The sequence below is a fragment of the Nipponia nippon genome, unplaced genomic scaffold (assembly GCF_047370975.1).
Source record: "Nipponia nippon isolate SJK-2023a ecotype South Korea unplaced genomic scaffold, ASM4737097v1 scaffold_9, whole genome shotgun sequence".
NCBI lineage: Eukaryota > Metazoa > Chordata > Aves > Pelecaniformes > Threskiornithidae > Nipponia > Nipponia nippon.
In genome coordinates this window covers 43,113,308-43,126,615 of record NW_028262413.1, presented here as the reverse complement: position 1 = coordinate 43,126,615, position 13,308 = coordinate 43,113,308, and the positions used below count along the sequence as shown (strand labels likewise).

The 13,308-nt window shown below is 41.1% G+C and overlaps 1 protein-coding gene across 7 annotated transcripts in view; it reads right to left on the bottom strand.

Moving 5' to 3' along the window:
- LOC148050299 (uncharacterized) overlaps nt 1-13,308 on the bottom strand; it is a 100,659-nt gene that overhangs the window by 22,458 nt on the left and 64,893 nt on the right. For all 7 annotated transcript variants that reach the window (XM_087745323.1, XM_087745324.1, XM_087745318.1 and 4 more), the window contains one exon: nt 4,953-5,042. In XM_087745323.1, the coding sequence (XP_087601449.1) occupies nt 4,953-5,042 (90 nt within the window). The remainder of the gene's footprint in view (nt 1-4,952; nt 5,043-13,308) is intronic.

The following is a 13,308-nucleotide window of genomic DNA, read 5'->3' as shown; positions in this document are numbered from 1 at the left end:
TCCTTCCCTGAAGGCTATAAAAACACCTCTAAATTTTGGGGGAGGGTAAATCTGATTTTGATTTTAATTTGATTAACTTGTTTGAAATGAAATTTGGTTTAAATTCAATCACAATTAAAAGAAATAAATCACACGCTTGAAAACTGGTTCTAGCAGCAGCAATGTTCCCTTTTGCTGGTGGTAAAAAGGTCAAATGCAGTCCAGGCTTGCATTCTGACACTGTGTCACCAATGGAGTCTGCAAAAGGAGCTCAGGAACTTTCTGTTCTCAGCTGGGAGACCTCCAAACACCACAACCCAAAGCCACCACAAGTATATCCCTGCAGCATGCATGGGGAAGAGGCCAAATACCCCTTGACTCCCTAAATTACTTCCTCACTGCCTAGAGGTTAGCAGAAATGGTATAAAAGGTTCAATCTCTGTCAAGGAGTCAGTACCTAGGTGAGATCTGCTACATCTGAAGAAGCATCAGAAGTGGGGGAAATCTCTAACCTGTTGCCTCAGCTGGGAGTGTTCTGCCTGAGGTGATAAGTCTATTACATTTCCCTAGCATAAAATCAGCACACAATTAAATATATATGTGTGGGCAAAGTTCCAATCTGTTTACTTCACCGCTTTACCCAGGGAAAGCCCTGAGAATAGCATTAAAGCAAGAGGCCAGCTGGGCCAACAGAAATGTTCACGGCTGGCTGCAGTGCAGCGCTTAGTTGCAAACGCAGAAAATAGCCCACTACATCAGAAAGAGAAAAATGAAATACATGAAGCACAATGGCCACTGCAGTGGCTGAGTCTCTCCCTTTTCACATGGTCAGGGATGCTGAACGTCCCTCTCTGATTACTCCAGAGTGAAATGCTGCCTCGCAGTGCCATACGAAATGCAGAGCCTCAGAGCCGTGCATGCGATTCCCCCGTTTATCGGGGCGGGCAACACATTTTGAGAACAAACGAAGTGACACATCCTGTCTTCAGAGAAGGGTCAGTCGACTGTACAGTGGTTTGTGCCCTTACCAGGTGCTTCAATGTCAAAGGTATTAAAGCTGGTTATTTTCAGCACTGTGCCGTACAGGCTTGTTCCTCCCCTACCCCCATTCTAATTAAATTTATAGGCAGCAACTATGAGCTGGGCTAAGAGTTGAGCTGTCAAGTTAAGAGAGAAGCACCAGCAACGCAAAACCCTCCAGCTGGAAAGTCTGAGTTTCTGATGGAACTTTCTGCAAATTATCTCTCCAGTCTCATCTCTCATATGTTTCCTGATATATCTCATCTTTTTCTCTCTCTCACATACCCAGGTGCACACACGCGCACACACACACAGAGGCATGTACCCACTCTGTGAGTTATGTGCTATAGTGCCTTGCTTTGGTGGGTTGCCCCTGTCTATATAGGAATATATATAATATAGCTAAGGGCTCTATCCTTCTGTCAGCTACATCAGTGTAACACAGACTTCTCCAGCAGTGAATAGGCTTTGGATGATTTAACCCTAGATGCAGGCTGTTCTGATTTTCAGTGGAGTTGGTGAGAACAGCAGGTTTTGCAGCTCTCAACTGGTGGTCCTATGAGTGCATGGTGCAAAGTTGTCCCAGAGTTTGCACCTCATACACCACCAGAAGACTTGTTAGAACAGTGTTATGGGCAGGTCCCTGATAAATTGGGAAGATCTTGGTCACCGCTCCAAGACTAATTTCCCTAACAAGGCACAAAACTGAGGTCTTCACATGGTTTACAGTGAACATTTCCTGCAGCATTCAGCTTTACATTAGTCTGTCCCTCCAGGCCTCAGTATCCCAAAGGACCTCTCTAAGACTGACTGCGTAGTGCCTCCAGAGACAGCAGCAGCTCAAGGAATGAGGCACCCCCCACGACCTCCAGGATGTTTTTTTTCCCCTCTTGAATCGTCCTTCAGGAATTCACCTGAACTACCCCTGCCTTAGACTGGGAGATGTGGTAAGATCACAGCGAGCAGTAAAGTGGCAGCATGCCAAACAAATATATTTTCTACAGCCCTTCCGAGGATCATGTTAGCAAAACAACTTCAAGCTACAGTGTGTTGTTGCCTGACACCCTGTGGGAGAGCATTGGCTGGTCTCTGTTTGGCACAACAGAGCACTCATCCAGTTCAGTTCCCTCTGGCCAGATCGAAGGAGGATAACGATTCCGATAAAGCTATCCCATCCAGAGGCTGCTCACGAAATCAACAAGGAAAGGGGCTTGGTGGAGGTTTGCAGTGTGCTGTTGTACACATTCCAGTTGGCTTTGAAGCAAGTTAAACAAACTGGAGGATGATTTGATTGTGATTTCTACGTCTCCTGGATGAGACATTGCATTGCAAAGCCCAAACCTGATCCCCAGAGTTTTCAGAAGAAAATCTCCCTCTACCATCCCACTACCACTGTGATTCCTAAGACAATTTTCCAAAACTGCGAAAAATCAGGCAAGGATGAGGGGAAGGACATAGAGGGACTGAGGGATAAAAAGTTTCTTTTTGATAGAGCAGGGAACCTGCAAGAGGTGCTGAGTGTCCACAAAGGATGGGGGTGCTGAGGGAAGATGGAGTTTTTTCGAAGTCAGGCATCAGGTTTTCCCTGTTACTATTTACTCTGCTTTTGGGGAAAAAAACAAACAAACAAACAAACAAAAAAACCAACAACAAAACCCAACCACGACTAAACTGCATGGCTGAGAAAGTTAGAAAATCTTTCTTTAGGTACCAGTGGTATGTGATGCAGAGAAGCAAGTACATGTGATGCATTGGTACCCTCTTTAAGTAAAATCAAAAGACTGGGGATCGGGGGCAGTTTAGGTCTCCTTGTGAATGGCTAAGATTTAAGATGCTCTGAGATATAATCTGGACAATTTGTCATCCCTTTCCCCCCCACAGAGAGGATAATTAACACTGTAAAATGCAATAGGCTCTATGTACCCCTTTCTGATGTCAGGGGCCCATTTTAAGGTCAATGACTGAAATGCTCTGATGGTGTCGGCTGAGCTTTTGTGTCTGTTGCTAGGATTTTACTCACCAAGGATTCTTAAGACAATGTATGTTCATTAGTTTACAAGTAGATATAATTACCCGTCCAAACTGTACCATGTTTCATTTGCTACTAACCTTCTGATTCACCTAGGTAGGTGGCAATGAGTGCATTTGCTAACTGGTGATTACCAAATTAGTTGCATGATAAACCTTTTTCAACATACCTTTTAGGAAAAAAAGTAAAATGAATAATGAGTTGATCTTTTCTTTCAACATGCTGTAATTTTTATTAATTTAACTTGAGCCAATTTATTAGAAATAGGGGGAAAAAGAGAGGGCGAGAGCTTGTATTCCTTTGAACTCATATTGCAAAAGAGGCAAACAATGGGAAAATTTCCAAATGTAGTTATATTTTAAAATCCACATTAATTATAAATCCCCTTATTCTTTGTAAAGGCAGGGGCTGCAGCCTGGTTGGGGGAGGGAATAGGGGGTCATGTATAAATTGTCTCCCAAGGACCCCACTGAAATTTCCATAGCATTCACCATATGACACTGATGTGTGAAAATTGACATGAAGATTTGAAAATTGGGACCGAGGGAGACCAAGCATAAAATAACTTCAATTTTGCGCTCTCTCTGTCTCTCAGAGGAATAGTGCAGTGGACTGACCAACACAACACAAACAAGCGAAGGGGAGAGAAAAAAATATTCAGGGAGAAGGATAGGAGTTATTAAAGAGAAAACACACTCCTCACTCACAGAGAGAAAGGATGATCAATGGATTTAGTCACAGAGAAATTCAAGCAGAAAATTGCTGCTGTTTTTTATCTGAGAGGCAGAAAGTTTAACCAAACCAGAATTCTCTCAACTCACTCCAAGGCAAACAGTGAAGAAAACCACCGTATTTTGAAATAGTGGGAAAATTGTGTGTGTGTATAAATTTTTGTGTGCAATTTTACAAAGTTATGATGCCAAATGAATTGTAAGGTAGAGCTCGCACCTCCAGAAGTCCTCAATATGGAAGATTTTATTCTAGCTCTTTTCTTTCTGTGGAACCCCAGACTCTGTGCACCATCCTCAGGGGAAAGACTTACTTTCCAGCTATCTGTTTTCCCATATTCAAAAGTCATACATCAGAGTGTCCATAACTACGAGGAAGCTGTCGGCTTGCTGTTTATAATCTACCATGAGTTTTGAAACACCACCAAAATTAGAAAGCCAGCCTCTTCTACTGTGAATGGCTATCAGGCTGTAGATAGATGGAGCCACGGGACTCAGCTGTTAAAAGGGAAGTCCTGTTCCTTCTTCAGAACAAGGATAAAATCTTAAAATCAGTAAAAATGGATCAGAAAAAGAACAAACCAATTAAAATTAAATGTTTCAGGTCTGTCTCCTGTAATCTAAGTTCTTTTAAGGGGTTAATCATTGTGCTCTGGACATATTGACATTATTTTGAAATGCTGTATAAATTTTGTCTGTTGCTGTTCTTTGGGATGATTTTGTAACTCTGAATGTGTTTTTTTAGAACTAAGTTTTGGTATTCTGGAGCCTCTTGTTAACACTTGTCTGCATCCATAAAATCAGCCCAGCCTTGATACTTGGCCTTTACCCCTTCCAATAAATAGAGCACTATGCAAAGGCAGGAGGTGTCAAAGCATCACCAAGCTATGGAAGTAACAGCAAAGTTTGTCTCCTAGAGTATAGCTGCTGTTCAGGAAATAGTTATCCATAATTTTCTTAGCACTGGTTAGGTGTTCAATAGTTCACATCCTTGGATTATTGGTCAAAAAGCCTACTGGGGTTAGAAATTCACTTTACGCTCTCAGGAGGACCAGCCAACCCTGCTGCGCTGTGATGCAGACAGATACCCCACCTGTAAGCCCATGGGGGTTTTTCAAAACCCAGGTCTGTTATAACCTTGATCTTAAAATTCCACATCTGATCTGGTCTCCTCTAGATAGACACTCAACACTCACCATCGTCACGAGCGTTGAACAAGAGTCCTGTTGCTAGTGCTGCTTTTTGGATCACAAGTTGTTTGTTGATCTCTGTTATCCCAAAGACATCTGCAAGACAATGGAAATGGAAGTCTATACATATCTGCTATCTATGTGTATAGATAGAGATAGCAATGAGATAGAGATACAGACAATGGCTTTAGCTTTAAAACTAATTGTTCTCTAGTCCTAAGGTCAGTCTCAGGCTGAGAAGATGCACTGTACAGTCCCAAACACTCTGCTGTCTCACCAGACTATTTTTCTCAAGCTTACTTACTTTATTTTATTTAGCTTTGTGGCACATAAGGTTCCTTGTGCTTGCTGATATGATGATCTACAAGACCAGTGTTCACATGCTATGGATCTCATTTATTACGAAGTGAAGTATATAATAATGAAAAATAGCTACAGCTATTCCTTCTCTCTCCAGGGTATCTCAGCACCCTTATGGATGACCGCACACATAGTCAGCACCATAGAAACAAATGGAGGGGAAATGGCAGTGCACTGTTCAAAGCTGGAGGACTGAGTGCCTTTGGTCTAGAAGCATACTTGATCCATAGCTTCTGTTGAAGGCATATTACAGAGGGTACTGAAAAAAATATATTTATATTTTTTGAAACAGCATGCCTAGATGTGGAGCAGATGGGCTTTGTAGGAACTGGGGAGCAGGCAGAAAGGAGAATTCTCTATTATAACGGCCTGTAGGAAGCATTTGTCAATAAACACCTTGAGGATTTTCAATAGCGTCCAAAGGAAAATGCCCCACGATTCGTAAACTAACACAAGAGCTGCCCATCATTGAATCTTAATGCTCTACTGAGCATGAAAACAACAGCATGGAAACAATATGAAAAGGCCTTGCAGGTAATTTCACAGGGTAACAAGGAATGCCAGGCTTATTGTAATTACTGGCACTGGGGACAACGGAGTTAGTTTAAATTAAATGCTGAGATCTTTAGGGCAGCTTCTGTGTTTCACACACTGACTGGTTTCTGTAAATTTTGTACTTTGACTCATCTGATATAGTTATATAAAATTAGATGGTTTGAGTTGCACTCAAAATATGGGTTTGAACTTCTTTCTACAACTAGGAAAACTAGGAAGTTACATTTAAAAAAAAAAAGAAACTTGAAATTTTTGCAATGATCACCTGATTCCAGCAGCTCAGGCTTTCAGAAATATCATGAGAAAACTACAAGAATTCACAACACTAGAACAATAACAATGATAATGATATTAATAAGGGTTTAATATTACATAAAGAGAAAATAGAACGCAAGGCCACAGCAGCTAAAGATTTCATTGCTTTCTTTTGCAATGTCTCTTGTAATACACTGGCCATGAGCCAGCATTGCCTTGAAATATAGTTCTGTAATGTGTGTCACAGAAGCTGCCTTCTATTTAAATACTTCAGTCTTTTTGTACTGTGCCTGAACATGACAAGGTTGATGGCATCTCCCTTTTAATGAACTCACGTTGTCAAGTTACTTTTAATTTACAAAACTGTGAGAACAGAATTTGCCCCAATACTTTCATTAGCACTTTTAAATTACTCAATAAATCATTCTAAGAATTAATTTTTAATTCTAGTAATAAACCTGATTCTTATAATGTTTATATTTCCCTGTTTATATTCCAAATACTCTTTAAAGTACTTGAATTTCTCACCTTAGATCTCTCCTGGTTTGTGTATGATCTTTATGGTCTTTTTCCTCTAAAAGGCCCATTCATTCCAATAAAGACGTGATTTTAAAAAGAATTTCTTTATTTATATATAATCACAGTACAGATTGCATCAAATGCTTTAGAACATACATATAAAGCACTCCTGGCTGGTTTCATGCAGTCAGGAGATAGTCATCTCCCTGTGAACTTAGAGATGAAATATTCAAATAATAATAATAATTAAAAAAAAAAGGATAACACCTACCTTGAAAAGGTCTTCAGAAACCTGCTGGGGAGAGTTTGAGGAGGAAAGATAGGAATGATATACCGCCATTTTTGAGAAAGGATGGAAGAATCACCTCGATTACTACCACAGAGAAGTGTTTTCAAGGTTACTTTCAACTCCAGAGCAATAGTAGCAAATAGTTTGCAAACTATCCTGAAGATTTTAACTAGAAAGGTGATATTCACAGAAGCAAAAAAGACACTTAGAGGCCATCAGGTGCAGCATAATTGGCACTCAGCCCTAGCCACAGAGGTTGGAACTACATCCAGGCTTTTTCTGAGTTTGACACAGGGCATATATTGAAGTTGGAGGCAGTTTACTGAAAGCTCATTTTCTTGGAGTATAGATTTCTGTCAAAATGCAAGCACTTCACAAACAGCTTCAGAAGTAAAGGTGGAAGAATACAGTTCCCACAATTCTGAAATGTCCACTTTTAACAGTTTAGAAATAGAGTAGCTTTATGTTTATGTTTAGTTTTTATATATGTATGTTTCAATTAGTTTATATATATATAAAAACATGGGGTTTATATATATATATATAGGTTTATATATATATATGTATGTGTGTGTGTATGTAGAATTTTTCCTTTATTGGAATTTTGGAACTGGAATTTTCCTTTTTTGGAATATTTCCTTTATTGTAAAATTATTTTAAAAGCCAAAAAGCAGAACAAAAACCTGTTTGAAGAATGGATAATCTTAAACTTCAAATATCTCAGAAGGGAAAGCAGATTGACCTCAAATTATTTTCCCAAGTGCTGCTCTGCAACAGATTAATCAAACTTTTGCACTTGGAAGCAGAAAGTGAAGGAAGAAAATATCTGACTAATCTTAAGGTTGATGCCATGGGTAAAATCAACTAACTTTGTAGAAGAAACACCCCTTCTTGGTTTGTAGGCATCACATTTTATACAGACAGACAAGGCTTCTTAAGGACATTCTTAATATCTTAATATCTCAATCTTGTTCAGTGTCATTTCTGAATGAGACCATTGTTGAGGCAACAGTGAGTTGCATAGCTCTATCAACCTTCTTTAATTTGCTTGGAGATTGTGGGAAAACCTCTATAAATCAGTTTTATGACCTCATGAAAAACTTACAGTTGTATGGCATCACTTGCATGAATTATGAGATAGCCACAAAAAGGACCAAAGATGTCAAGGACATGTACCCTGGGACATAGCATTGCATTTCTCAAATCTACAGCTGGTAGAAATACCAAAGGCAGACATGGAAGCTAAACTTCTCTGTGTCTCCTAAACACGAGGCAGTGATTTGGAAAGGCTGGGAAGGGATTGTTAAAATAGGCTTGATGAGGGTCATTAGTCTGAAGATGTAGCAATTTAATTCTTCATTAGCATTATAAAAAAAGCAGAATGTACACAGAATAAAAAATACATATATACTTAATGAAAAAAATAGTACAGGTCAAATGCTCATATTTTTTTCACACCAACTTTTTTTTTCAAATTTACATAGTGTCTTTTACTAGGAGACTTCATACAGCTGCAGTGGCAGCCACATATTTGGTATTTTCACAAAATAGACCTCCAGTTGCTCTTTCCTGGAATTCCTTCTGCTTTAACATTACATCTCAGTGTTTTGGTCATATTTGTCAAAACCTAATCCAAGCATTGCTGAAATTTATGATGATTCATGGTACTGTAAACCTAAAGCAAAGCCTGAATTTTGCAAATTTAGATGGTAGCCTTAGGGACGAACACCTGGAGGTCAGGTTCTTTGGTGAGTTAGGGGTAGAGATAGACATACGTGTCCTGACTATAAGTTAGGTGGTTCCATCAACATTGAAACACTTCATAACGTCAAACTGATTTTGCTAGTAGTTCTTTTTGGAGAAAAACTGGAAAAAAAGATTCTGACTGTGCTAAAAAACCCATGCCAACTTTTTGAGGGGACACAGCAATATTTGGCTTTACATTTTAATTTTCTATCATATACTTGAGAATTATTAAAAAAAAAAAAAAAAAGGAAAAACACAAGCAAAATATTATGGTTTTGTCAAAACATTTTTTTTTTTTTCTTTTAATGACACCAAATGAATCTTATGATGTTTCCTGGCATGGGTACTGAATGTTTCCATTGTCACTCCCGTTCAGAACAGAGCCCGGCTCCCAAATCTCAACCTCCCTGTGCTGAATAAAATGTTTATCCTCCACCAATAGCTGTAATGCTCAGCTTAGGCAGCCTAAACATAACCCCACTGTGTGTTCCCAGAATAGAAGAGCCAGAAGGTCCTGGGCTCAGCCTGAGTGAGCCTCGGCCTGACCGATGTCCCCTCACCTCCCCTCGTTGCCCCATAGTCTAGTGGGCAGAGAGAGGGCACAAATGCCGCTCTGTAGCACCTATGGAGGGAGGATATTATTGATGCTGTGTTGGCTGTGCTACATCAAAGTGTCCTACAGCTGCTGAAGGTGGGGTCAGACGCTGTCTGCTTTCCTCCTGTTTGATTCCCACCTTCCCTCCTTCCTGCCCTCAGTACAGATATCCCTGGGACTCCTCTTTCACCTTAGAGCTGAGCAGACTTTTAGTCCAGGAGAGAAGCAGTCACTGGATACAAGATATCTGGGCCCCGTGTTGTAATTTAAATGAGAGCATTTGCTATTTTAACAAAGTCTCGTGTCTCTCTTTGGCACAGAGAGCTGAGATAGATAGATAGACTTTCTGCCTTTCTCCCCTCCCAAGGTCTGGTCAGCTTGCTGTTTCCACTAATCCTCTTGCTCAGGCCCTGCTGTTCGAGTTTCTTGTCTCTTTTTTTTTTCCCTGCCATTATTCCAGGTGGTTACCCATCCCATTTCACTTACCCCAGAGTGTCACCAGGCTGCTGCCAAAAGCTCTTCTGTTTTCTCTCCTGTTGTGTTCACTCTTTCTCTTTTTTAACTTTTAATCTCAGCCCTAGGTGAGGTGTACTGAACAGTCATGATGAAGCTTTCAGGATGTTAGAAAGTAAACTGCTGGAAGAGGTCAGCAAGAGCAGAAACCAATAAAGCACAAGAAGGAAGTTTGATACGTACGAACAAAGCAATTGGTAATGATGTGAAATAGTTGGGTCAAACGAGGGCTGTGCACAAATGAAAAGATTCACCTCCAAACACCTGAAAAGTTTACCTAACCTGCTTTTCCTTGACAGGAGCTAGTCTGTTGCCGTGAACCACCGCTAACAGCTTTACACCCTGCTTTATTTGCGCATCTCCAGACACACATGAGCATCAGGCCATCAGCAGCGGGGTGGACTCTTTTTTCAAAAGAAACTCCTTAAATCCTATAAGCCTCCTGCTTCCTTTTCTATTCCATTCATTGCTCCTTATTACCTGAAAGGTGTGATTTAAGACTAAGTTTCCAATATCTTCTCAGCACCAGTAAAGCCATTGAATTCAAACGGATGGCCTCTGATGTATGGGATTGTTCAGTGCAAAGGTGTCTTTGTCGAGCTCCTACTTAGTCAGAGAGCAATCAGATACTGCAACTCCTACTAGGGAGGGCAAAATTCCCAATTTGCCAGGCAGGGGAGGTTGGCTTACAGAAGGAAGATGCTTTTTTTAGATGGATTTCACTTCTGGACCCCCCCAAACTTACCCAGGGAAAAAAAAAAAAAAGAAAAAGGAAAAAAAAGAAGAATTAACTGTTGGTTCAGATTAACCCATTTTCATGCTTAGCGAAGATGAAGTTTTTTTTAAAATAGACGGTGAAAACCAATTGCAATAGTGAGACATTTTGGCCACAGTATTTTAGTGACTGTCTCCTGTCCGTTCCTCCCTTCTGAGGTGGTAGCAGTGCAAGAGGGGACATATTTTCCCTCTTTTGCCACTTGCAAGCCAAGGTCCTCCTGTGGCTCTGGTCTTGGTACAGCTCTGGGGGATACTGAGCAAATATTTTCATGAAATTTCCTTAGAAAGTAGAGAAATCCCTGTTGGTCCCTGCTGTCTCGGTGTCATTGCTGACCTCTAAGGAAGTGTTCTGATATTTCCACAATGGCTGTGGCAGATTGACCTGAAGGGAATAAAATTCCTGGAGCCTTGCTCATATGGCCAATTCGACACAATTTTTCCCTTCTCTGGGAAGGCAGCCAGCTTGCCAGCTGCAGCCCAGGCCACCCCTTGGTGGACCTGGAGGGCACTTTCCTAGACCTCAGTGAGGGCAGCCTTTATTAAAAGGAGAATTACAATATTAATAGGAAAATTATTTTTTTGCTAATGACAAAGAACTCAATTTCTTCATACTTGGAAGCAGTTATATACCCAACTATGCCAATCTCAATATTATCTCAGATGGGTACTTGTTCCCCGGAGGCCCTTAGGGGAACGACCTTATGTCCCTCTACCTTTGATAAAGCACTGCCTGCATGCATACAAATCAATTAACATCATCAGCTTATGCTAATTTTGAATTTAGATGGCATGCTGGAAATAAACAGGGGAGTTTATGCCTGTCTAGAAAACACAGTGACGAGCTTCCCTCCTCCCCACCATACACACAGAAATATGTCCACGCCAGTATGCATGCACACATCAGGATCCGGCAAGGCCCTGCCCTGCAAGGAGCCTTCATTTAGCTGCTTGTGCTCTCTGTGTTTTCTAGGGGGATTTGGACAAGCAGAGCAGCTGAAGTAACACAGCGCAACGTATAAACATCCCTTGTCAGCCATTTGCTCTCTATTTTGCTACTGTGTCATTCGCATTCCTGATTTTGTTGTTGTTCTGGTATTGCTTTCTCTAATTTAGGATACTCTGAGGGTTGTGGAGTTACCAGGCTGGCATGGAAAAGAGATTTAGAAGTGGGAAGGATTACTCTATTCAGTAAGACCTCTTCCTTATATCATAGCCCGACTATACACAAGAAATAGCACATCACAGCCTCCCCCCACCCCACTGGAGAGCACGACTTACTGCAGGAAGGGTCAAGAGCCATGCCGAAGTGTCAAGTCTGGACAACAGCAGGGAACACAGCTGTGAACCCATCGAGGAGGGAGACCAAGCCTTCAGCCACAGAGGAAGATCGAAGGAGCCCAAGCAGCCTTTGTGATCAGCCAAGTGAAAATTTCCTTCCCAAACTCTTCCCTGGCAATCAGGTGAATGGTTGATACGCAGCCAAGGCACAGCAAACAGACACCCAAAGAGCTTTAAGGCCCTATGGGCTCAGCAGCAGAAGCTCCCTGCGTTTCGTCCTGGAGGACTTCCCTTTGCCCAGGCTCTGTGTATGTCTGGGCATCAGCTGGACAATGAGTTGAGTATGAGGGTGTTATGCGGAGAACAAAACACTTCAGTATATGACATGTTTTAGTGTCAGACATGCAGAACTGTATGCTGAGAAGCTATTCTCTGCCATTGACATATATCCATGATAAACATATTCATGAACTAGGGATAATTTTTATCTCTGATTAAAGCTGTAAGCAGGCACCACTCTTTCCCAGTTGACAGCTCTGGGCAAGGAATGGATATGGCAGAATTGTCTAAAATACAAGTCAAGTTAATTTCCTTGGATCCTGCAATTCTCATCAACATGGGCATTTTCTGACGATCTGATTTACTTACCAGCAGTGCCCAGCCTTCTATGCCAAGGCAAAGAAAAACAGAGGACATATGCTGAAAAATTTGTAACATGGTCCCCTAATCAAGTGCTGGCTCCATCCTGTATCCTGTTATAAATTGTAATCTACATTGTGTCTACTGTACACATGTCATTATTCTTTCCTCTGATATCTGAGGCAACCCTGCCTGATTGCATTTAAATACTTTTTTGAAGTCATTATTGGTTCTCCTCTTATTTATACATTGCTTGGCTTGGTGGTTATCTTCTTTTCTTATTAGCAGAGGGACCCAAGGTTACTTTTATTCTTCATATCTGAGGAGCCAATTAACTTCCAGCATCCCCCAATGCCATCCCAATAAATGGAGGCTGCTCTAGCCATATTTCCTTCCACAGGGAGACCGGGATGTTCAGCCAGTTCTGAATCCACTCTTAGCACTACTTCATGGTTCAGATATTCAGAGGATGGTCTCAGCTGAAACACTGACTGCTTGCCTGATTACTATGTGTGCTGCTTTCCTCGTCACTTTTCTATTACGCTCAGAGTATCTGTGTATCCCTTTCACTTCCAGCCCAAAGGGACCCCATTTCTCAGCAATATTGGGATGACAATATCTCTTGTTGGAGGGGGAAAGCCAAGAGGGTTTTTAATTTTTAGTTTTGAGGATAGCATGTGCTCTTCTTTTTTTTCTTTCATGCAGCCTCCCTGTTTCCTCCTTACAAATCTGCAAAATACTCTTAAAATTATTCATCTTCCATTTAAAACTGCTGGGGGCTAGACTGGCCCCTATGTGGTCTGGAGCTAGGAATTAAAACACCGTAGCAGCTTTCA